The sequence below is a fragment of the Adiantum capillus-veneris genome, chromosome 30, assembly GCF_014529385.1.
Source record: "Adiantum capillus-veneris isolate H3 chromosome 30, ASM1452938v2, whole genome shotgun sequence".
NCBI classification, from domain to species: Eukaryota; Viridiplantae; Streptophyta; class Polypodiopsida; order Polypodiales; family Pteridaceae; genus Adiantum; species Adiantum capillus-veneris.
In genome coordinates this window covers 18,959,125-18,982,898 of record NC_140960.1, presented here as the reverse complement: position 1 = coordinate 18,982,898, position 23,774 = coordinate 18,959,125, and the positions used below count along the sequence as shown (strand labels likewise).

Genomic DNA, 23,774 nt, shown 5'->3' with positions numbered 1-23,774 from the left:
CACTGCCTAACAAGCCTCCTTATCGAGTTTCCCAAGCTCAACAAGAGGATATCATGAAGCACGTACAAGAATTGGTAGACAAAGGGATAGTGAGGCTAGCTCCTCTCCCTTTTGTTCTCCAATCCTTTAAGTGTAAAAGAAAGATGGTACATATCGTATGTGTTGTGGACTATCGAGCTCTAAACCATATCACTATCAAAAACAGATTTCATGTACCGTGGGTAGAAGATCCGTTTGATAAGCTACAAGGTTTGACCTACTTCAGTAGGATTGACCTTAAAAGTGGCTATTATCAAATAAGGATAGTAAATGAAGATATCCTAAAGACCACATTCGGTACAACATTTGGTCTTTATGAATATCTAGTCATGCCTTTTGGCTTGACTAATGCATGGGCCACGTTCAATCATTTGATGGAGAAAATATTTAGACCCTACCGTAATTTCACTGGAGTGTTCTTTGATGATATTATCACCTACTCCAAGTCCTTGGGGGAGCACAAGCAACATCTCCAGGTGATCTTTCAAGCTTTGAGGGAGAACGAACTTTTTATCAATCAAAAGAAGAGTGAATTTTTCCTTCAAGAGATTCATTACTTAGTTCATATTATCTCTCAAGATGGTATCTGTATGGATCCATCAAAGCTGGAGGTACTAAAAGCATGGCCTAATCCAAGGAATCTACATGAGCTAAGAAGCTTTATTGATATGTGCATACTATAGACACTTCATAGAAAAATTCTCTCAAATAGCATGACCATTATACGACTTAACCAAGAAGAACGTTAAGTACTCATGGATTGCTAAAGAGAAAAATGCTTTTGACAAGCTAAAAAAGAAGCTTACCTCCCAACCAGTCCTTATACTTTTAGATCTCTCAAAACCATTTGAGATCCAATGTGTTGCTTGTGGTGATTGCCTTGGAGCAGTCTTGCTTCAAGAAGGGCATGCCATAGTATGTGAGAGCCAAAGGCTCAATAACGATGAACGGGTCTTGGGAATATATGAAAAAGAGCTTTTAGCTCTTCTACATGTCCTAGACACATCGGAATATTTAAAAAGAGCTTTTAGCCCCAGACACATGGAAGCACTATCTATAGGGGACTCCCTTTATATTGCGAATGGACCACCAAAGTCTCAAGTACTTCATGATGCAACCAAGCTTTCCGACAAACAAATGAGGTGGAAAATTTTCTTGTGCAATTTTATTTTCATATTGCTCACATTGCGGGTAAGCACACTTAAGTGACCGATGCACTTTCACGACAACAAAAAGTCAATGCGGTGTCTATAGAAACTCACAATGATCTATCTTCTATGATAGATGAGTATGCTAATGACCCTCACTTTAAAGACATAATGTCAACCCTTGCATCAGGGAAGAAAGAAGAACCATTCACCTTGCATGATGGTTATCTTCTCCATGGCAATAGGCTATGTGTTCCCCACTGCCTTCATGAGAAAGTCATGTATGAATCCCATGCTCCTCCCTATGCGGGGCATAGAGGCATTCAACCTACTCTTCAAGGAGTAGAGACATACTTTTATTGGCCTACCATGAAAGTGGACATACAAGACTATGTTTCAAAATGTGTGGTATGCCAAAAGACCAAGTATGATAGAGGGAAGCAACCTGGATTACTCCAGCTAATGCCAATCCCTAATTCACCATGGGAGAGTATATCCATGGATTTTATCTTTGGATTACCCAAGTCTATCCATGGGAATACAGGAATATGGACAATAGTCGACAGGTTTAGTAAGCAAGCACACTTTATTCCTATCAAAAAGACTATTAAGGCACACCAAATGGAAACTCTCTTCATATCTCAGATTTTTAAACACCATGGATTGCCAACATCCATCGTCAGATAGAGATCATAGAATGACTAGTAATTTTAGGAAAGGTCTCTTTGAAAATCTAGGTACAAGATTGAATTTCTCTTCGGCCTATCACCCACAAACGGATGGCCAAAGTGAGATAGCCAATCTTAAGATTCTCGATCTACTAAAAAATTATGCTACCAAAGTAGACCAACGCTCACAATGGGGGAAGTATTTACCCCTTGTAGAGTATGCATACAATAATACTGTCTATACTGCTACAGGAAAGGCACCTTTTGAGATCATAGAGGGAAGACCTAAAAGTCCCTTGCTACTTAAAGTACATGGGAAGATCTTCTCGAAGTTGATGAGTATAGCTATGACCTACAAGAATCTTTCCAAAATATTAAGCACGCTATATTTATCTCTCAACAAAGGCAAAAGGATGCATAACACTTTCCATCTTCATTGCGTCGCCTAGGTCACAAGGAACATAAGGATTGTATTGTACCAAGTCTCTCTTTATAGTACAATCTATAATACAAAAGCCTATTGGAGGGGGGGATCGGCTCCACATAAATTCGGTCCTCAATTGTTGTCAAGTTCTCTAACTCTCTCCCTCTCTCTCTCTCTCTCTCTCTCTTGCAAAAGTATTGTTCATGCCAAGTTAATTAAGTATAATAGTTATGTTGCTACCGCTAATTAAGTTCACCCTCTATGTTCTCAAAGTAGTCTCATGAAAATGCTCACTCTAATTCTCTTAATTCCACTATTCTCAAAGTTCATATGCCATTTCCATTACAAAATTTACCCGCAATGGTCAATAAATTCTATAGATCGTTATGTGATGCAGAGGAGGTTACCTGATGCAGCCTGTGAAAAGGCAATTCTCAATTGCAGGGGGTGCTTCAAGCGTCCCCAACAAGAAGGAAAGTATCTCTTTGATGATGGCGCAATAGCACATCGAAAACTTGGTCGGAGTCCTTATGGGGCTACAAAATTCTCTCACAAGGTCCTTCCAAAGACACTTTTAGAGTGCCTATGCGGGAGCCTTCATACCCCCTCCTTACCCATTGTGTGCGGGGGTACCCATACTAAACAATTCGCACAAGTAGCCCATAAGTAGACCTGCATGACGATATATTCAGAAAGGATTTTGTTTATTGTACACGATCCTTCGTTGGTGAAACAATATGATCAAAGTGTGCACCATTATCTCTTCCTGCTATTGAAGTGAGTATGGACTCCCAATAATTTCTCTCAAGAAACTCATGTATGTTGGTAAATGCCCTACAACCTAAAGGCCAGATCAACTTCCATGAGCTAGGAGTGTCCAAAACTGCAACACACATCTTTGAGGGTATTACTACATATCCACATCCACCTGTAGATAGTGTTGCGCTCAAATCTAGCTACATTTCAAATAATTACCCACCATGGACACCAACCACATTGCGCCCACCAACACTTGCGCAACTCATGGCCCCTCCAACATCCATGTCACGGACTTGATGCGTGCCTTTCTCAAATCATTGTCCCCATCCACAATCCTTTGTAGCATTGATCCTAGCGCGCCTGCTTCTTGCAAGCTAACAAATCACAAAATCAACAACAGGTTGTAATAGGTGTTGTAGCATAATTAATAATTGGACACTCGCACAAACTACAGCTGTTTTTCTGCCTCTACTACCACAAACACCCACTGCACCTTTCACAACGTCTCTCTCTCTCTCTCTCTCTCTCTCTCTCTCTCTAGCTGTTTTTCTGCCTCTACTACAACAAACACCCACTGCACCTCTCTCTCTCTCTCTCTCTCTCTCTCTCTCTCTCTCTCTCAGTTTGTCGTTCTATTGCTTAGAGAGCTCTAGCTGTTTTTCTGCCTCTACTACAACAAACACCCACTGCACCTCTCTCTCTTTCTCTCTCTCTCTCTCTCTCACAGTTTGTCGTTCTATTGCTTAGAGAGAGAGAGAGAGAGAGAGAGGAAGAGACAAAGGGATGTGCCAAAAGCCAGAGCAAATCGAGAGCATGGAGAGGTAGGGAGCAAGTGTGAGAATTCAAGCTTGGTATGCAAATTGAATCTGTTTAAAATGTCAAGCTCCCTTAGCTGTGGGCATTCTTGCATTTACTATGGGTAGCTTGGAGTGACTTTACATGCATAGTGTATGTGCATCCGTCCAAGCAATTGACCACTTCATCAGAGAACCCCCTCACGCTAAGGTCTCTAGAGCGCCTTCTCTAAAGACATTGTTTGAGGTGGGGGTTTAGCCAAGAACACCTCAAAGAGGTTCACTTAGCCTCAAAGACTTCCGTCATTCATCTTTGGGAACGGCGTAGCTGCTGTGATTCACTTGATTAGAATGAAAACTCCTTTTAATTAATTTCAAATTCCTCAAAAGGACAGCTATCTCATTTCTCTAGTGTCATCACGTGGTTGTCTCCCTCTCTCGATCATGTTGCATGCATAGTCTTTTTTTAAATGTTGACATTTTTTACTTGAAAATTAGAGATTTTGTAGTTGAAAATTTTGTGCATAAACGCGATAGCTTTTTACAAGAGGCTGGGTAGTCGGGTCACATTAACATTTTGAGGGGGTATGTTTGTTTTCAACAAGTGATAAAATCACAAGGCCTGCCATTTCAAGATATGGTAGTTACTAGGGAGTTCTATATTACTACTAATCGTTGATATTCTATACTAATCAATAGATAAAATGTCGAGGCAATTTCCATCTTTGTTGTGAGAACTTTGATCTTTTTAGCAGTACAAATAAAAATGCTCCTATATAGTTTATATAGGTTATGAACAAGAATGATGCCCTGATAATTACTTCGTGGACACTGTCTGCATATGTCAATTATGGTAATTACTAATATTCTAAGCTCTCAATCACACTATTTGTATATTCTCTTATTCTCAATCACACTCACTTATAATGACGACTTGCACCCTTGTTTCCTCCTTCAAGAGTTGAAAGAGCCAAAGCAAAAAGATGCATGCCAAAAATAATGTTTGTATGCAATGAACAAGATGATCAAACTAATTACTAAGTAGAGATTAATAAAGAAAGATAAAGTTATCATTGAGTAGTATAAGATTTCATAAAGGTAAAGGTCCAATCTTGAGCACTAATATGGATTAGAACATTGAGAAACTGGCTCTCAAAAAGTAGGCAAAGAGCAGGGGTGAAACTGGCACCACACACAAGGCTGTGGCAGACCAACTAGCCACGTCAGATCTACTACATCACTATCAAGATCAACAGAAGCACCGGATTCTTATCACCGAGAAACACCACCATTCAAAGCCTACCCTGTGCACACATGACCTCATGCATCTACATGATTTGTGCACAAATATCCAAGCTTCTGCTTAACAACCCATAGTAAGCATCACCCAAGATGTAAAGCCAACATGCCAAACCAAGAGTTGCCTATCGACCACCTTCAATGGTAGAACTCTAGCCACCAACATCATCTTTAGCAGTAACTACCCTCAGCTTGATCGTCAAACAAGAAGAAATTGTTGGCAGCTCACGGTCAACCTGAGCTAATCACGCTCTGGTAGCTGCAACTATGTGTAGCTCATGCAATGAGTCAATTATTTCCACTACTATGCTCATGCAATTGATCAAATGCTGCCCTCTAACAAAGTGGTTTGAATAAGCAAAGGCCTAATCAGATCAAGCTTCACTTGCAAAAGAAATCTAGGCAGTAAAGCTTTCATTGATCATTGATATGCATGCAAGCCTCAGTGCCACAAAAAGTGAAAATGCTTTTCACTCTTCTAGATCGACCTAGACACAAACCTGAATACCACACTATAGGAAATCAACAGCAGAAGCAGCAACCTACTGCAAGCCACATGCTTGCAAACTTTCCAAATGACCTCTAAAAGACGTGCAATACTGGGAGGAGAACATGAGTGAGAGGGATCATTGCAGGAGAGGGCATTCACCATATAGATAGAGGAGCATGCTAGAACATGGCAGAGCAAGGACAGTATAAACACAGCATGCCTCCTTGCCAAAATTGTCAGGAGCAAGCACATCAATTCAAGCGAGTGTGAGAGACTTCCTTACTTTGGATGAAGGTGCATGCTTTCCGGACCTTCACATAAACTCATCCAAGTGTATCACACAAGTACATGAGGTCTGAATTTCTTCAATGTACAAAATGAATTTCAAACGAGAAACCTAAAAACCATTTTCGTACAGCAACATCATGCAGACCAAAGCATGGGACCACCATAATTAGCTGCTCGCCACCTAAGAAAGATCACAATGCAGCTCACCTCCTCCACCATCTCCTCAATAGTGTTTCTAGCCATTTTGTTGTTTTACTCCACCTTTGAGCACACACTTCAGTACTAGGCTGCCTCCAATTCCCCTACATACCCAATTCTGCCCCTCTCATCTTGATTTACTCCCTTGCTGGCTGTAACAGTGCCCCAGCTCGTCGACCACTATCGTGCGCCCACAGAATTGTTGCCTTAGCCCTACTTCCATTGCATATTCCTTGAGGTCTACATGTACTTGGTGCTTGTTGCCAACCCAGCTACATGCCATCGAGTTCTTCACTCCTTGTTACAAAGCCACAAGTTTTATTCCCGTGCAGGCTGGGTTGAGAAGGGAAAGGCATTGGCAAGGGATCCTTTGCTCAAAGGGGTTGGAAGCAATATTCTTGACCCCAAAGCTCAAAGAGGACATGTTGTTACTTGCTCTAAAGAGATGGAGATGGCAACCACTAAAGTGGACAAGATTGCACTAAATCCATGACAAATCCCATCATGGGAACTATAACGCCGTCGATGGCACCCACGAAGGCTATGACAGGTACAACTCTCTCACATACAGTAGCGTTGGGCTCAAATGCAAAGTCTTTCGAGTGTTGTCTCGTTGGGCTCAAATGAAAAGTCTTTGGAGTGTTGTCTCTAGATGGTAGTAGCGTCGAGTGGAGTTGCCCAGGACAAGATCAGTAGGTCAATGACTATCACTTGCTCGAGTACACCATAGTCGAGGTAGGCACCTGTCAAGAGTGCAAAAATCAGCTTGCCTCCACTACATTATCCCTCCACTAACAAGAGCCTAGCGATCGATCACCCTGCAAGACCCAAGAAAAGCCTAAGAACTTTTAAGGCCACAAAAATTTCAATAGAATACTCAACAAAATTACTTGCATAATTAATATCATAAGCTTAACTCTAGACAACCTTGATTCAAAACAATGAGGTGACAACCATTACCATGGCCACAACTTCCGTCTTAAATTAGGCAACAAGCACAACTGCCAAAGCACGGATAGCAAACAAACACAAGATGGAATGCAAATTAACCCTGCAAATAGGAGCTTGAGCATTAGGCTAATTTTTTTTAAAGCACACATGGGCAATTTTTGTGCAACAACATCAAGATAGAGCAATAAACAAACACACAAAACGATTCAGATTCAACCTTGATATTTGAGCATAAAAAACCAGTAAAAAACCCCACTTTTTGAGAACCAAAGATCTAGAGAAAGAACCTTTTGAACATGAGGCTAAGTTGAAAGAAGAGGAACGAACGGGAACTAGTACTGATGCCAAACTTAAACATCTTTGAGGATACTAAAAATTGAGACTAAGTTGCAAAAGGGGAAGAACACTGAAGCAGTCACACAACACAAATAAACGGGTAGACTGCTGCTGATCTGCGGAGCACCGCATCACTGCTCCTTGGAGCCTATGTGCCGACTACCACGAGCTTGCTGTAGGAGGTCAAAAAAAAGGCACCATGGCAGTGAGCAAAGAACTAAACAAAATGTAAATTTACTTGACACTTACCAGCACCTCCAAACACTACAATTTGCAGCCCCTTCCCCCAAAACCAGCCAGCAAATAGCACAGATGCGTGGGGGAATTCAAAAGAGTGGGCAACAAGAAGAACATGCAATAATTGCACGTGGTAGAAGGCAGTCTTGTAGAGGATCCCAACAAAGCCCCTAACTTCTCTTCAAAACAAGTGTTTGTAGTAACGGACGATGGGGAAAAAGCAAGTGATGAGAAACCAAGCTTTACCTTTCCCCACACCAGTAACCGCCAGTAGCCATTAGGCATCTGTAGAAGCTTGGGAGGAAAGCTTTCTTAGGCAGCTCAACCAAAGCTCCTGTCTCCAGAAGCCCCTCATTTCCAAACTGCAAACGCACCAAAAAAACACCCAAAGTATTAATGAAAAGAGAGAGCGAGCCTTCATGACCCTGACCCTGCATGCCTTGACAATCACTACCGCACTGATTGCGGAGCTCTGATAATAGCAGGTCGAGCAATTTGGTAGCTAGCAGCAGGGCTGTGTGTCGAGGTTGAGGCAGAAGATAAGAGTGATGAGTAGGAGGAATCTGATGACGGGTGCAAGAGATGGACACTACCTCACACACATGACTGTTGGTCCTGAAGGAGGACACCGAGAACTTCATTCTGGTGCTGCAGGAGCTGTGCAAGGCGCTACCCAGCTATTGCACGGACGGCCAAGCCCTCTACACAGGCTGTGTGGCCAATGAGCAGCGCAGGATGAGATCTGGGCGAGGGGGTCAAGCCGCCCATCCTGGAGCTTGAAATGCCATAGAGGCAGAAGTGCGTAGATGTGTGTGACAACAGAAAACGAAGGTAGCTGCTCTAATTTGTCTAGCTCAGCTAGAGAGATGTCCATCTAAACTTGTCTGACAGGGGCCTTAGTAAGAGAACAAGCAAAAGTTAGAGAGAGAGAGAGAGAGAGAGAGAGGCTAGAGCGCACGCCCACTAATAAGACTCAAAAGTGCTCCATTACCAAACCACCAAGAGAGTGAATAAAACAAATCCATCATTAGATTTACACAATAGTCATCTAAATGAGTGCCCACTATCTTATTTCAACCAATGAACATTTTTTATCTATCAAAAAATTCTTAAAAATACAACCCGATTTTTTTTCCTATTTTAGTCAGCAAAAAGAGAATGCATCTCTATAGCCTTTTGTTGGACGGATACGCCGCGACGGACGTCAGCACAGCGAGAACTCACCTAACATGTAATGTTAGCTAAGGACGAAGCTCGACCTGCAGGCGCGTGGAAGCAAGCATAAGGTGTCAATCTACACTCGATCGAGTCCTAACTAATTCCTACAGAGGTCTCTACCAATTGTCTAAGTCACAGCCTTCAAGAGTGAATAAGAGAAAACTTCCTACAACGCTTTTTAGAGCCGAACACCCATCAAACAATCTCGAAACACCATAGAACTTGAAGGAGACTCTACTAATACCAATAGGTCGCTCTCCCTAAGGTCTATGAACCAAAATCCCGACCCAAAACACCTGGTGCAGAAACACGTAGGATGTCTGGCCAAAATCTGCAGGTCTTCGTTTCCGAAATTTGAAGTGTCTAATGTGTAGTTCTACTCAATGTGAACGTGGATATGCTGCAATGCAAAATCGGACAACGTATACTCACCCAAACACCCGATGAAGCTCGTAGAAAGAGCTCAAAAAGCCGGACCGTACGCGCGCAATGTAAGTATCGGCGCGTAGCTCTCGTCGGGGGCAACACGCTGCATTTCTCCGCACTCGATTCCGACTACCGGAGCACACGTAGCATCAAGATGAAGCTCACACTCTCTCTCTCGTACACAGTACCCTCACTCTCAGAATTCATAACTTGTTTTAAAATGACAAAAGGTTTTTTCATTAAGGTCAAAAAGTGGTATATATACCTTACAATTTTTCAAACCCTAAAGTTCCAAAATCAACCATCTACTCAATCTAACTATCAAAACTCGGATACAATCTGGAAACTTCTGCAAGTCCCAATAATTACAAGGTGAAAATTCAGGTTTTCCTCAATGAATGAATAATTACAAAAAGAATAATCGTCCGAATAGTTAGATGCTGTGGGGTGTGTCCAACTTCTAACACTCCCCCCCTCCTTGCTCATGTCGTCCCCGACATGGCCTTGATCTGCTGCTTCATCGTATCGTTTCCCGCATCTTTAGCAGTGATTCGTACCTTGCATGTAGGTTCAGAATTGTTGGGCCAAAAATGTCAGTATTTATGGTGAAGAAACCTGTTTAGAATGCTTCTTCAAAATACTGGAGGTGATAGGATGGTAGAAACATGATCCTTTGATACAGCGCATATATCACCTCCCTGGAAGGCTGACCTGACAGATCATAAGCACATTTGTATTATCTTGGAAGAAAAAGATGATGTCAGTCACCTGGCCTGGCTTGAAGGTCTCGAACACTGCTAAGATGGTTCTACAGATTTTCCTCATCATAATGCATGTAAGGTCAGGTGAGCCAGTGAACAACTTTATGGCGCCAGTTAGGGTTTTCACCATGTATTGAACACTTATTCTCTCACCTGCCTTCAAGCCTGGCAGCTTGGGGTAGTTCAGCCAAGTGGGTTGGCTTCTTTGCAAAATTTCATGTGCCTTCCATGTCCTAATCCTTGGTAGAGGACAGAAGATGAGGTTGTCTCTGATATTTTTAGGTGCCTCTACCAAGTGGATTAGGTATTGTGGGTACTTTGTAAGCCAGGCCTTCCTCCACTTTGGCTTGACCCCTTCTGGTTTCGAGGTATCTGCATTGTAGACAGGTACAGCTGGCTCTTCTCTGATCCGCTTGTTTATTGTAGCTGCCTCATATTTCAGCAATGGATATGGGAGAGAGGGTTGAAGCCACTCGCGCCTGAGATTGCTGGCGTCGATCTTTTGAATGGTCATAGATTTGAAGACGCTCTGCTCCCACTCCAAGGCTTCCTTCGTGGTTTCTCTGAGCTCTACCTCTATTGCTTTACGCAAGTTTTCCTCCTCTTCTTGTGTTAGATCCTTTGGCTCTTGAGAGGATCCTGCTAGGATTTCCTCTTGCATAGGCGTGTCCACAGGATCTGCCACATTTTTGAGGTCAATGCCCTCATTGGCGGCTGGCCTTGTGCTCTCTGTCTCTCCTCCTTGCTGGCCTTTCAACACCTCAATTTGCCTGAGGAGTTTTTGCTTTTCTGTTTCAGCTTCTCCACCCATATTCACGAGGAGGTCATTAAGTTCGTTGTTTATTCTTTCCGCCTCCTCGAGCTTTATTTCATGCTTTCCAATTCTTCTTACACGGCTTTTTGGCCCTCTTCCATTCTAGTTTACATGACTATAGAACCTTCGACCATCATCAATCTCTGCTTTTTCTCGAGAGTCAGCTCTTTCTGAAGTTCTTGCATTTGCTCTTCGTAGAGTTGACTCTCAGAAATGATTTGAGTCGAGCTCGTAGCTCTGACTCTAGCATGTGATGCTCGCAGCCTCTGGATGGTTTGATCTTTGACTTTTAGTTGGTCCTTGAGCTCAAGGACTTCATCCAAGCTTGCTTCTTGATCTATCTCTGCTCTTTCCTTGGCGTTCCTCATGGCTTCTACTTATTTCGTTTCTTCTGCCAGCTGTAGTATCAGATTATCTCGTTCTTTCTCGGCATCTCGCAATGACTTGCTGAGCTACTGACACTCTTCTTCAGCTGCTTGTATTCTTTTTGCTGCTTCCTGATTTGCTTCTTCCATTGCTCGGTAGTTTTGTAGAGCCCTTGCCAAGCTGGCCTGTAGGTCAGCTTCTCTCTCCTTTTGCCCTTGGCCTTGTGCCTTCAGAGAATCTACTTCCATTTTGATCTTTTCTTCATTGGCTTTGAGAGTTGTCATCTCTTTCTCTGAAGCCATGGATTGGGCCCTCAATCCGGCTAGCTTTGTCATCACTACGTCCCAGTCATTGGAGGGCGGGTGCAGGTCCACCGTGTCTGTAGCAATTTCTTTCAACTCCATTAGCCTGATGCCTTGCATTTGTTCTTTAGGCCCTGTCCTCGCCAAGTCGATGGCGACTGTGGTGGCTTCTTCCTTCATATAGCCTGCAGCTAGCAGGTCCAAAAAGACATAGTAAGCATCATCGAATTCTTCTTGCTCAGTTTGAGGCTTGGCTCTTCTTTTGGCTCAGGTTCTTGTCTTTGCTCTTGATCTTCTGCTTGCCTTTCTTCTTGTTTGTCCTCAGCCTCCTTATCTTCTTGTGGAGGGCTGCTAGGAGGTGGTGAGGGCGGTGGAGAGGGCTGTGGGCTGGGTTTAGGGCTGGCTGGTAAAGATGCAGGTTTACCCTTTAAGTCCCTGTTTGCTTTTGTTTTTCTTTCTCTTTCTTGGCTCTCTTGTTCATCTAACAGCTTCTGCCTTATTTGTTGTACTTCCTCCTCTGTGAAAGGGACATGAGGGATGTTCTCTGCTGCAGCATCAAGAATCTCAAAATTCTTGATATAATCTTCAAATCGGTCCCTTTTCGCTCTTCTGGACGATCCGGACATAAACCCTAGAGATGGCTTCCAGAGTTCTCTTAAATCACCTTTGAGGGCTCTCTCCGCTCGAAAACTCTCCATCAGCCTCTCTAGTCTTGCCGCTTTCTGTGACCTTGTTTCTTTCGCCGACACTTGAGAAAACTCCTTCTTCCCTTTCTTCTGCTCGGGCTGCTCCTCTTGGACTGGCTCTAGCCGTCTTTTCAATCTTGTTGCCACCTTTGGTGCCCTTTGCGGCTCATCTTCCTTGTCTTCTTTTACTCTCGGCCAATCATTCTGAGATGGGGGGTCAGGCCACCTTCCTTTTGCATGTAGTGCCCCATAAATCACCTTGGTGATCAGTTCTCCTGGCACTATATAGGTTGGCTTCTTGTTGCCCATCTTTACTAGGTTGTCATGTATATATGCCACATAGTTGATTATCTTTGGGGTGCCTTTTGTCATTGCCCAAGTGAACGTTGTGGCAATTGCACCTGGCGGCATCCTGTACTCCTGTGGCCTCTTCGTGCACATGTGGAAGTACTGGTTGTATAACTGGCGCATGATTGCCACTTTTCGGTTGGCAATGTCTTCAAAGGTGTAATTCGTCTTTTTCTCTTTGTACACCTTAACCTCATCCCTTCTTTTTGTTACATTGTCCCCCTCGTTGGAGAGGTCTAGTGCATCGGCTACAACCCGCTCAGTGATTATTATCTCTGTTTCTGGTCTACCTTGTAAATCTGTTACCTTGGCCACTCCATCCTCTTTGATGCTTGTTACAAACTCCCAGACTCTTTTATTGTCCACCCCTGTCGGTATTGCTTTGAAGTAGTTGTGGAGATCAATCTTCTCCAAGTAGCCAGCCATCTTGCTTCGTACAAACTCATTGAGTTCTCTCAGCAGCATTGGTAGCTCTATAACATTGCCTTCAGTGTCTTTGAACACTAACAGATCCTCTTGTATCCAGGTGGTGGTGGGCTTTAGTGTTCCTTCTGGAATGACAAAGGGTTCCACTTCTTCCAGATAATTCTGATGGTCATTCTTTTCCTCTTTGCCGATGACTTCGAGGCTGCCATAGATCCTGTTGTACTCAGTAGTCCGAAGTTCGCGTTTTTTCCATATTAGCTGCGAAACTCAGTTTTACTTATCCAAATGACTTGAAAATTGAAAATAAAGCTTAAAAGAAACTTGTGAAGCTGTGCATGTGCTCACAGTGCAAATCTGGCCAAAAATTTCAATCTAGACATCCTACGCGTAGGATGTCTTTTTCATCAGAATTGGTTCATACTTGACATGCAGGTAGTGTAAGGCTCATGGAACATGGCTATAGGCTTGGATTTGAATTTGGCTATCAAAAAATAGATTTTTGGGCTGATTCAACCTTTAGGTCACAATTTGGGTAGAATATCCATCATAGGTAGCAATTGATGTCCAAATGGTTAAAAATTGATATATGGGCTCATTGCACCATGGTATTGGCTCCCATGATGTCATTCTTTGCAAAGAAGGCTAAATTTATGCTAGAGACATCCTACGCGCGTAGGATGTCTTTTCATCAAAATGACATGAAACTTGTTCTGTGGGTTGTCCTTGGCATATAGAACATGGCCATGTTCTTGGATTTGAATTTGGCCAAGATTTGATGCTTGCAAGGCTCTGTGAGGTGTTTTTGGGCTCAAAAAGTGTATCTTGAGGGTGTTGTGGGTCAAAAGTGATTAGAATGGCTTCAAACTTGATAGATGGGCTCCTGATGATGAGATGATTTGATCAAGAATGATAAAACATCCCTTTCATTCCAAAAAGGTCAATTAGACATCCTACGCGTAGGATGTCTATTTCATCATTTTTTCTCCCTGACCACACAGATTGTTTGCTGATGTGTTGGTGAATGTGTTGTGCAAGTTTCATGGGATTTGGACAAGATTTGGTAGGTCTTTGGCCCATTATTGCCTCTATCCCGTAACTTTGCGTTTTTGCATGCATATGAGGTCAAGCTTGGTCCAAATGTGATGAAACTTGGTGTATGGCTTGTAAATGTCATTCAGAACATGTGCATGACAAAAAATGTTGGAGTCTGTGCCAAAAAGTGCCCTTAAGACATCCTACGCGTAGGATGTCTCCTAGTAATTTTTTTAGTACTGGTACTCCCAGTGCTTGCCCTTTGCCCCCCTAAGTCCCTTTTGAACCTAATTTCAACAAAAAAAGTCAAATGGATAGAGTATAACTCCCTGTGTGGACTTAAGAGTCTCCGAGCGATTTTCTGACTTTTGGAGTGCTTTTTGGCGATGAAATTTCTTAAAGTTGGTCTCCATAGCTTCCCGATCTTTTGGGGATTCTTCCCGTATGGTTTTTGTCGACTTTGGCTTCACCGGAGCTCCATTTGGCAATTTGTCGCTCTAGAAGCACCCGTGGTTGCGTTTACATACCTTTGATGATTTGTGGTGGTCTACCACCATAGGACTTGGTTGTTGATGGTCTACGAAAGCCGCTCATGAAGTTTCGTGGCAAACGGACTTGCGGTTTGGCCGCAAGCGCAATTCGATGCTTTGTGTGTCGATGCCGTTTCTGAAGTTTAGTGCCGCTTCGGGTAACTTTTTGGTCATGCGGGTCATATAGACTTGTCGAGCATGTCGAGATGCTCCTACCCATGAATTTTGGTAGCATTTGGTCGCCGTTTCGCCGATTTCCCATTTGGTGGCCTCTTGCGGGTTTTTGGGAATTAGGGTTTTTCCCGATGGTTTTCCACTGCCTTTGGCTATCCAGGACTGCTCTCCTAGACTAGGGTAAGCTGCCGATGAAGTCTTGTTGCTTTCGGGTTAGCCGTTAGGCCGCCGTCTCTACTTGTAGGTCTCTACCGCTCGCTTTGTGTGTGACCCCTACGCTAGTTTTCGCGACATAATGACAAACATGCGCGAAAAGCTCAAGGTGGTGAGCCTACCTCTCATGTCTGGAGCTGGTCGGATAGACGTGCGCGTCGTAGAAGCTGTTGGAAGGTCGATCCGCTCTAGGTGACAAAAGCTCTCTCCACAAAGTCAATAGTGAGAATGAGCTAAAAATGGGGTGAAAAATTCTTATAACGGAGGTCTCCGAACCAATTTTCATGAAATTTGACGTGTGCTCCTATTTTCTTGCGAGATGCGGTTTAGACTCAAACATTTCTTGATTTGGACTCCATTTGCTCTGTTTACCATAAATTTGGCATTTCGGTCAAAACCTCGCCAAAATGCGCTTTTCGCTCCAATCTCATAATTGCACCCCCACTGTACCATAGGTTGTCCTATAGTCACTGATCATCACCATATTTTTTATTTTTCATTACGACTGTTTCTCACCTGCTTTTTGTATTTTTGAAGTTTTTCTACCGAAAATTAGCAAAATTAAAAGGAAAATACCAAATCAAACCCAAAAAATCCCCAAAAATCATATTAAATCACAAACATCACCGCAACACATTATATACACTCACATGCAATTTTTATGGCCGGATTTCTCCGTTTTACCAATATTTTGCATGAAAAATGGCTATTTCTACTTATATACACACACCTAGGGGCTTGATTTGGCGTTTGGCCCCATATACCTGTAGATTTATGCTGTATAAGGGCATATGTATTTGGGTTACTCCAGAAAATTTCGCAATCAAACAACAACCCTTAAAATAGTCGAAAATCATGCCCTTTTTTGCTGCTTCTGTTATTGGTTCCGCATTTGAGAATGCCTCCCCTCCTCCTAGTCGGAGTCCTCCCGGACGACAAGGTTTCGCCTGGCCGCTTAATGTGGCCCTAGTTTATGCATTCTCGGTCAATGCATGGAAAAATTAATGTTGTGCAAGAGAAGGGAATAAGCAAGATGCTTATTGGCATTTGATGTCGAGGTTTCCTGCTTTCATTGCAAGTAACAGCTGTAACTCTGCCGCTCTTTGTTTAATTGTCTTTTTGGCAAGAGGCAACTGCTTTGCCGACACTGTTGATGGAGTCGTAGCTGTGTCTAAGGATAGAATTGGCTGGTATGTAATGGCTATGGGCCTTATGGCCTTGGCTTTCCATTGGTATTTTGTTGCTGCCTTTTTTTATAGATGTTTTGGCACTTTCTTGTTTGCCACTGGTTTGTCTTTCATCGGCAACCACATAGTCGGTTTTCCTTTTTGAAATGCAGTTGTCTGCTTTCCAGTGTTGCTTGTACTATAGGGAGTTCCTTTGGCTTTTGCTTTGGTATCCAAATGTAAGTGACATTTGGATTTTGGCTAAGCATTTTCTTTGGGATCCATATCTGTTTTATGACCTTGGTTTGGGGTTGAACAGTCTGCTTTGTTGGAATCCGTTTGTTACATTGTTGCTTTTCCGCCATTGCATTTCTATCCTTCCGCATCCATACTTGTTTACCTTGTTTTGGTAGCCTAGATTTTTGCATTGTGGCCGGTGACTTCATCTGTCTGTAAGTAGTATGATTGGCTTTTACCTGATTTTTGGTCTTCGGTTTTTTGTTTTTCTTTGATGGCATTTGTGCTTTTGGCTTTGTTTCCAGGGATGGCATAGCTTGCAGTTGATCATGATGGTATTGCTGAGCAAAAGCTATCATCTGGTGTTCATGTTCGTGTTGAATTTTGACTGCCTTTGCTTTCCAATCGATATTCACCTTGTACTCTTTTTGCCAAAGTTGCCCCAGCATCATTTGGTGTTGTGTGCTTTCATCTGTCACCACATAGAATTTGTGTAGATAAATATATTGATGTATCTGTACATGCAATATAGTCCCTCCCAATGTTTTCAACGAGTGTGATGTGCTACTTTCCAGCACTTGAGTAGAATGAAGTTGACCTTTGACTTTGAGCTGTTGGTATAATCCGTTAGAGATCAAATTTGCTTGAGCACCCGAATCAAGCAAAGTTGTTGATTCAACTTGATTGCTGTCCACTTTGACTGTAATTATTGGCTCCATTGTTTCCTCCTCCAACTGCGTCAGTTGAATGACATTGATTCGCAATGGTGTCCCACTTTATTGTTGTTGTCGCATAAGCCGTCTTTTTGCAATGCCTTCTTATGCTTCGGCTTGAGCTTCTTCTCGTACTCTCTGTTTTTCCTTCATTCTTTGTTTTTCTTGATGAATTTGTTGGAGCATCTCCTGTGTGAGTGGTAGATGATACCTCCTCAGTCCACATCCACTAATCCAGTTTGGCATGTCTTCACCTGCTAATGTAACAAGCTTGACAGCTCCACTTTGTGATAGATCACTAATCACAAATGGTCCCATCCCTTGCTTTTTAAGTTTCTTGGCATGTTGTTTCAAGGTATAAACAAGTACGTAATCACTTGTTTTGAACTCTTTGGTACGCACATGTTTGTCAAAAAATTCCTTTTGTCTTCTCTTTTTAGCATAGATTGAAGCGACAACTCGTAAGCAGAGTTCATCTAGCTTTTCAAGATCATCAATCCTTGAAGAGAGCTCATGCCCTGTCCATTCCAAGCTTTTTGCTACTCGTAGAGTTGGGATTAAAAACTCTATGGGTAGTATAGCATTTAGGTCAAATACCATGTTGTATGGTGTTGTTCTTATTGATGTTTTGTAAGCTACCCTGTATGCTCATAGTGTTGAGTGTAGGTGCTGATCCCAATCTGTTCTTGATTCTGACACTATTTTAGTGAGAACCGTGCATAGTGTTTTATTTGTGGCCTCAGCTTGCCCATTGGCCTGTGGATGGTATGGTGCGGATTCCCTATAAATGACCATGAATTCCTCTAGCAGATATTCAATGACTTCATTGAGAAAATGTGTCCCACGGTCACTGACAATTTTGATTGGTAACCCATAACGTACAAAAACATTCTCATACAAAAACTATGCCGTGGTGCATGCATCAGCTTTTTGTGTTGCTTTGGCTTCGACCCATTTTGTGAGATAGTCTATGGCCACTATGATATATTGGGTATGGGTGCGATATACAGGGGGTGATATAGGTCCCACAAAATCAATGCCCCATTTTGCAAATGCTCTTGCTCCCATCATTGACCGTAATGGCATCTCGTCTCTTTTTATTGGCATCTTGGTGCGTTGACATACATCACAACGCTTTACAAACTTTTCAACATCCATGTGCAATGTAGGCCACCAAATTCCTGCAGTTAAGACAATTTTTGCCGCCTTATCGCCCGAAAAATGGCCTCAACTTATTCCGCTATGTGTATGTTCTAGAATCATCAGGTATTTGCTTTCACTTGCACAGATTCTAAGTTGATTGTCATTTCCCCGCTTATAGAGTTGATTCCCAATTAACTGAAAGTCATGAGCTTCCAACTCTATAGCTTTTTCCCCTGCTCTTGTGATTTTCTCAGGGAATGTTCTGGTGGTTAAGAAGTCAATAATATATTGACTCCATGCAGGTGCTATGTTTACCTGAAACAAAGTTGCGTGATCCAGTGGTCGTTTGGCACTACATATAGTACAATTGGTAACATAAGAATGTGTATCCGCATACATAGTTGACCAATAAACCCCTAACTGTTTCAATCTCTGGTGTGTCTTCACTATTGAACAATGAAATGCACAACCCTGGACATGTGCCTCTTCAAGGTAGCACTCGAATTCTTCCGGATTTATACATAATCGTAGGATTAGGTCAGATTCAAGATGATACAACCGTCCTGCTATCAACTGGAAGTTTTTTGTTTGTCGAATTGTTTGCTGTTTGGATCTGCATTCCATATTATCAAACTCACTTCCGAAGAAAAGAATGCTAACAATTTCCTGAGACCATTTGGGTACCATTTCAATGTTGAAAAGATAAGCATCTGGTATGTCATCATCTACTTCTTCAGGAGGTGCCTCGTTGTGTATCCTTGAAAGATGATCTGCTCGTAGATGGGTTTTACCCTTTTTGACCACTACTGTGAAGTCAAATTCTAGCAATATAATAAACCAACGTACGATTCTCCCTGTATTGCAAGGTTTATTTACTAGGTACAAAAGAGCTTGATGATCTGTGAAGAACACAAATTTGTTTGCAAGCAAATAATGCCGAAATTTCTTTACAGCATAAATCATTCCTAACCCTTCCCGCTCGGTTGTTGTGTAGTTCTTTTCTGCACTGTTTAACTGTCGGCTCGCATAGCAAACCGGAAAATCCATTGTTCCGTCTCCAAGTTGAGCTAGAATACTTCCAATGGCATATGCTGAAGCATCAATGTGCACATGGAATATCTTTCCCAATCTGGTGCCTTTAGTACAGGTGCTGATATAAGGTTTTCTTTCAGCTTTTGGAATGAAGTTTCACACTCCTCGGTCCACTCGAAATTGACTAGCAAATGATACAGAGGTTGTGCGATAACCGCATACATGTATATGAATTTTCCATAATATCCGCAGTGTCCCATGAAGGATTGCACTTGTTTCGCATTAGTAGGCCTGGGCAGGTCTACAATGACTTTGACTTTGTCTAGGTCTGTGGTTATGCCATTTCTTGAGACAATGTGTCATAAGATTCTTCCTTGCTTAACCATAAATACACACTTTTCCGGGTTAAGACAGATTCGATATGTCCTGCACTTTTCAAAGACCTTTTGCAAATGGTCTATATGTTCCTCTCGTAGAAGAGAGTGTACACACACGTCATCCATGTAAATTTCTAAGAATATTCTTAGGTATTCCTTGAATGCGTGAGTCATTAACCTCTGGAAAGTGGCTGGTGCATTAGTTAAGCCAAATGGCATAACTCGATACGCATAAATCTTCCATTCTGTGGCAAACGTTGTTTTATGTTGATCCTCCCTAGGTATTGCCAGTTGTTTGTATCCTGAAAACCCATCCAGAAAGGAATAAGCCCGTTGCCTGGCCACTCATTCAAGGACATGTTCTGTGATTGGCAAGGGATAATTATCCCTTATGGTTGCTGCATTCACCTTGTTGAGGTTTACACACACTCGCAGTTTTCCATTCTTTTTGGGAACTACCACAATGGGTGACACCCAATCTGTATGTTCAATCTCATAGATGAATTCCGCTTCCATCAGTTTATCAATCTCTTCTTTGATTCATTTAGCGAATGTGTCATTATATGTATAAAGACGTTGTTTGCTAGGTCTTGCATCCGATTTCAAGGGAATTGTATGTTGGCATATCAATGGATCAACTCCTTTGAGATCTTTATAGGACCAAGCAAACACATCTTGATACTTCTTGAGAAGTTGTGTTAGCTGTTCTTCCTCCTCAGGCTCTAAATCGTTTAGCTATATAGACCGGCTGAGTCTTTTCCTGGTTCTGCGAGCTCTATCTTTTTTACATTTTCAGGCCCATCGTAAGATTCTTGGTTGGTTCTCTCCCTGATTGGTGGTGTCATGATGATTTTTATGTCCTAGATAGTAAATTTTCGATAGTGTGATGGTACGTTCATGTTCCCTTTTTCCGACTCCCCTTTACCATCACTATCTTCTTCAGTAGTCCATATCTCTCTCATAGACCGTTTCAGTTCTTGGTATTTCTGTTTACGCTCCAGTTTGGTCCACTCTTGATCTTTTATTGTTTCTTTTTTTTATTTTTGAGATTTTTGTGATTTTGTGTCGGTTTTAGCTTTTCGTACCTGTTTTATTTCCTCTCGCGTTTGTTCTATTCGATTTTTTGAGAATTTTCCTGATATTTGACCTTTTACACAATCCTCTGCTTTTACAAGCATCAAATAGTGAGTTTTACCTTTTATCCTGGGAATTAGGCTCTCTCTCGCTTTGTTTTCTGCTCGTTTCGTCCTATAGTGTTCTTGGCGTCTAGGGTGCTGATTAGCAAAATCATAAAACTTGATATTCTCGGTTTCATTTCCCCGCTCACTTGAGGTGTCTGAACTCTCATTATCTGCATCATTATTTACTTCCAAATGTTCAGAGGAGTTGTAAAACTCTTCTTGTTCTGGAGGTTCTACCGTCTCCTTTTCTGGTATAACGCTTACCATGTAATACGGTAACACATCATAGCCATCCTTATTGCAGAAGTTTGTTGTTGGACTATCGGTAATGGTACAGACATCCAATGTTGCCAGTATGTGTTCCCATTCTAGAGGTTCCAAGGCATCTTCAGGGAAAGGTTCTGAATATACTCCTTGTCCTCAATTGCTCTTTCTAAGACGCATTCCTCTTTTCTTAAGCTTCCACAATGTGAAGCTCCGCACATCCATAGCTCTTTTGGTTGTCCTAACCATGCTGCTAGTTCTGATCCTGCTATTGTAATCAAACTCTTCCACATGTGTTTGGTTCACATCTTTGTAACAATGGTCTTTCAGGTGTATTTTAGTTGTTGTCTCGCCATGTCTGAGGTATATGTGGTCATAACCCCAACCTTGGACCATCTTCAGTTGTCGTATGAATGGTCGTCCCAAGATGATCTCATAATTGTTCTTTTTGTCGAAATCGACTATTGCAAATGTATGCTCGTACTCGATTCCGCACGAAGTGACAATCACTTTTTCTAAGAGTCCTAATGGCTTCTCCATGAACCCATCTGCCAGTTGCAGTTTCATTCTGGTAGCTCTCAAAGCTGGTTTTTCCCATTTTTTCCAGATTTCCTTGGTGGCGATTGCAACTCCCGCTCCACTGTCAAGAATAGCTTTGGAAACTACTCCTTGGAATTCTACTGGTAGCGTAGTGTTTCCCTCTTCTCCCTCGCAATATTCTCCAACCTTATTCAATGGTACTGGCCTAGTGTTTAGTTGAGACATGTCCAACTCTCTGATCCCTTCTTGTAGCTTCAAGGTGGCGTCTGTCACTCCAAATTTTTCTAGGCATTTTCATATTGTGGTCCACATGTTTGGCCTTAACCTTAGGAGTTCTGCTAACGTGATTGTGCATGCCACCAGGGTGGATAACAACTCAATCAATCCTTGCGAATCCATCACCTTGTTAGAAGAAAGTCTTTGAGATGGGATTGCTCTCACTTCCGACTTAGCTTCATACTCTCCCAGGTAAGAGGGTAAAGTTCTCAACGAGTCTGGTTGGTTGTGCCCCGAACTAATTGATCCTTGGTCTCCCCCTTCTGAATGTATCTCAAAGTTCATCTGCGATCTTTCCTCAAATTCCTTTTCTTTGCTCGTGTTATTCATGTGGTTACTCATCCTATTAGCCTCGTTGGCCTCACGGATTTGCTTCCACAGATCATCTAGACCGTTACCGTCCTTGCCCATTTCTGCCAATATTTTAGACTGAAACCCGTCACTTGCCCCATCGGTGGTATTTGGCACTATGATACACTCTCCTCTGGACTCATAGTCATTAGTGAGTTTTTCTTTTGTTTCCTCATGTTTCACTAATGTTGGTTGGATAGGGGTTGCAGCTGGTGCTTTATACCAATTTGCTGGTTTACCCAGCGGGTCTTCCATCAATGATTGAGCCGTCTCGATCATCTTTTTACACATATCCAACCTCTGTTTTTCTATTTATGCATATGGATAAGTCATCCACCTTTTCTCATGGGTTTGATTCTTTTTAAGTCAAGCTTCATAAGCCTTTAGAAGCACATCCAACTGCTCGTTTACCTTGTCTGCCAGTACAGATCCTCGTGATCCTGCACTTTTGGGCTCTGCTATTTCCTTGGGTGCTATGGCTACTGTGGTGTGTGAGCTTAAGCTAGCTAGATCTTCTGACCGTTCCAATCTGTTCTTTGTATGTTTCAACTCCTCGGATAGAGCTGTTTGCTCTCGTTCCTTCCTGGCCTTCCTACGTGCCTTTCTAGCTTTCCAAGTGCTTCTCTGATATTTTGTTTTTGAACTTTGAACATCGGTTTTTGGTTCTTCAACTATGGGTTCGTTCGTCCTTCTTTGGGCTTGGGCCCGTGTTACCGCCTGAATAGGTATGGTTGTTTCATTTTCCGATCCTCCATTGGAAGGTACTGTGTCTAACATGTTCAAGGTGGTTTTTGCTCCTTTGCTAGGGTTTTTAGGGCAATCGGGAATCAAATGAGTAATTCCACATTCCGGGCAATACGCATTGACTCTAATGATTTCATCATGAGGGCAATCTCTCAGCCAATGGCCTCCACCACACTTGTAACAGGGTCCCTTGGGTTGTTGAGGTGCTCCTTGAGCCCCTCTATGTTGGTAAGCATGTCTCTGTCCGTCCATGCCTCCATTGGCTATGAACATCAGTGTTCATTCATCTAAGCTATATCTTCCTTCTCCTGCGGCCTGTGCAACAGTTGGTGGTCCTTGATTCCCTATCATGCTCCATGGTTCTGGTGTCGAGGGTTCTTCCGGTGGATAATAGACAGCGTTTGCCGCATATCCATTGGGATCCTCATAATATGCATGCATAGGCACCAAAGCCTTTTCTTTTGATTCAGTTATCGTTGGTGTGTATCTTATACCAACTGGTCGTTATCCTGGTAAGGGTGGTTGTTGCCCCAATACCAATTGTGGTCTTTCTACACCTACAGGTCCTGGTAAGTTGCTTGCTTGATATCTAGGCATCGGTGGAACTTGAGGGGAAGCTACTGGAGCTTGGGGAGCGTAAGGTCTTTCTCTCACATACCCCTTGTTATAATAACATTCCTTGGTCCCATGGTTTGTCCATTTTTGTTCAATAGCACACCACTTAGGCTGCTTAGCTTGGGGTTTGACGTACAAGTTGATCTTTTTTGGCACTTCATCTACGAGATGCTCCTGGTTTACCACTATTTCTCCTTTCGGTGCTGTC

The 23,774-nt window shown here is 42.5% G+C and overlaps 1 protein-coding gene across 20 annotated transcripts in view; it reads right to left on the bottom strand.

The window, feature by feature from the left end:
* Window positions 1–5,827: 5,827 nt before the first annotated feature.
* LOC147417628 (uncharacterized) overlaps window positions 5,828–23,774 on the bottom strand; it is a 50,240-nt gene continuing 32,293 nt past the window's right edge. For 10 of the 20 annotated variants that reach the window (XR_015187244.1, XR_015187246.1, XR_015187248.1 and 7 more), the window contains one exon: window positions 5,828–6,925. Coding sequence is in view for 10 of the 20 variants with exons in the window: in XM_086506587.1 (XP_086362713.1) it covers window positions 6,899–6,925 (27 nt within the window). In the remaining 10 variants the exon portion in view is untranslated. Of the gene's footprint in view, window positions 6,926–7,067; window positions 7,159–7,877; window positions 8,279–23,774 lie in introns of those variants that run through there. The other 10 variants (XM_086506579.1, XM_086506581.1, XM_086506578.1 and 7 more) reach the window with 4 other exon arrangements.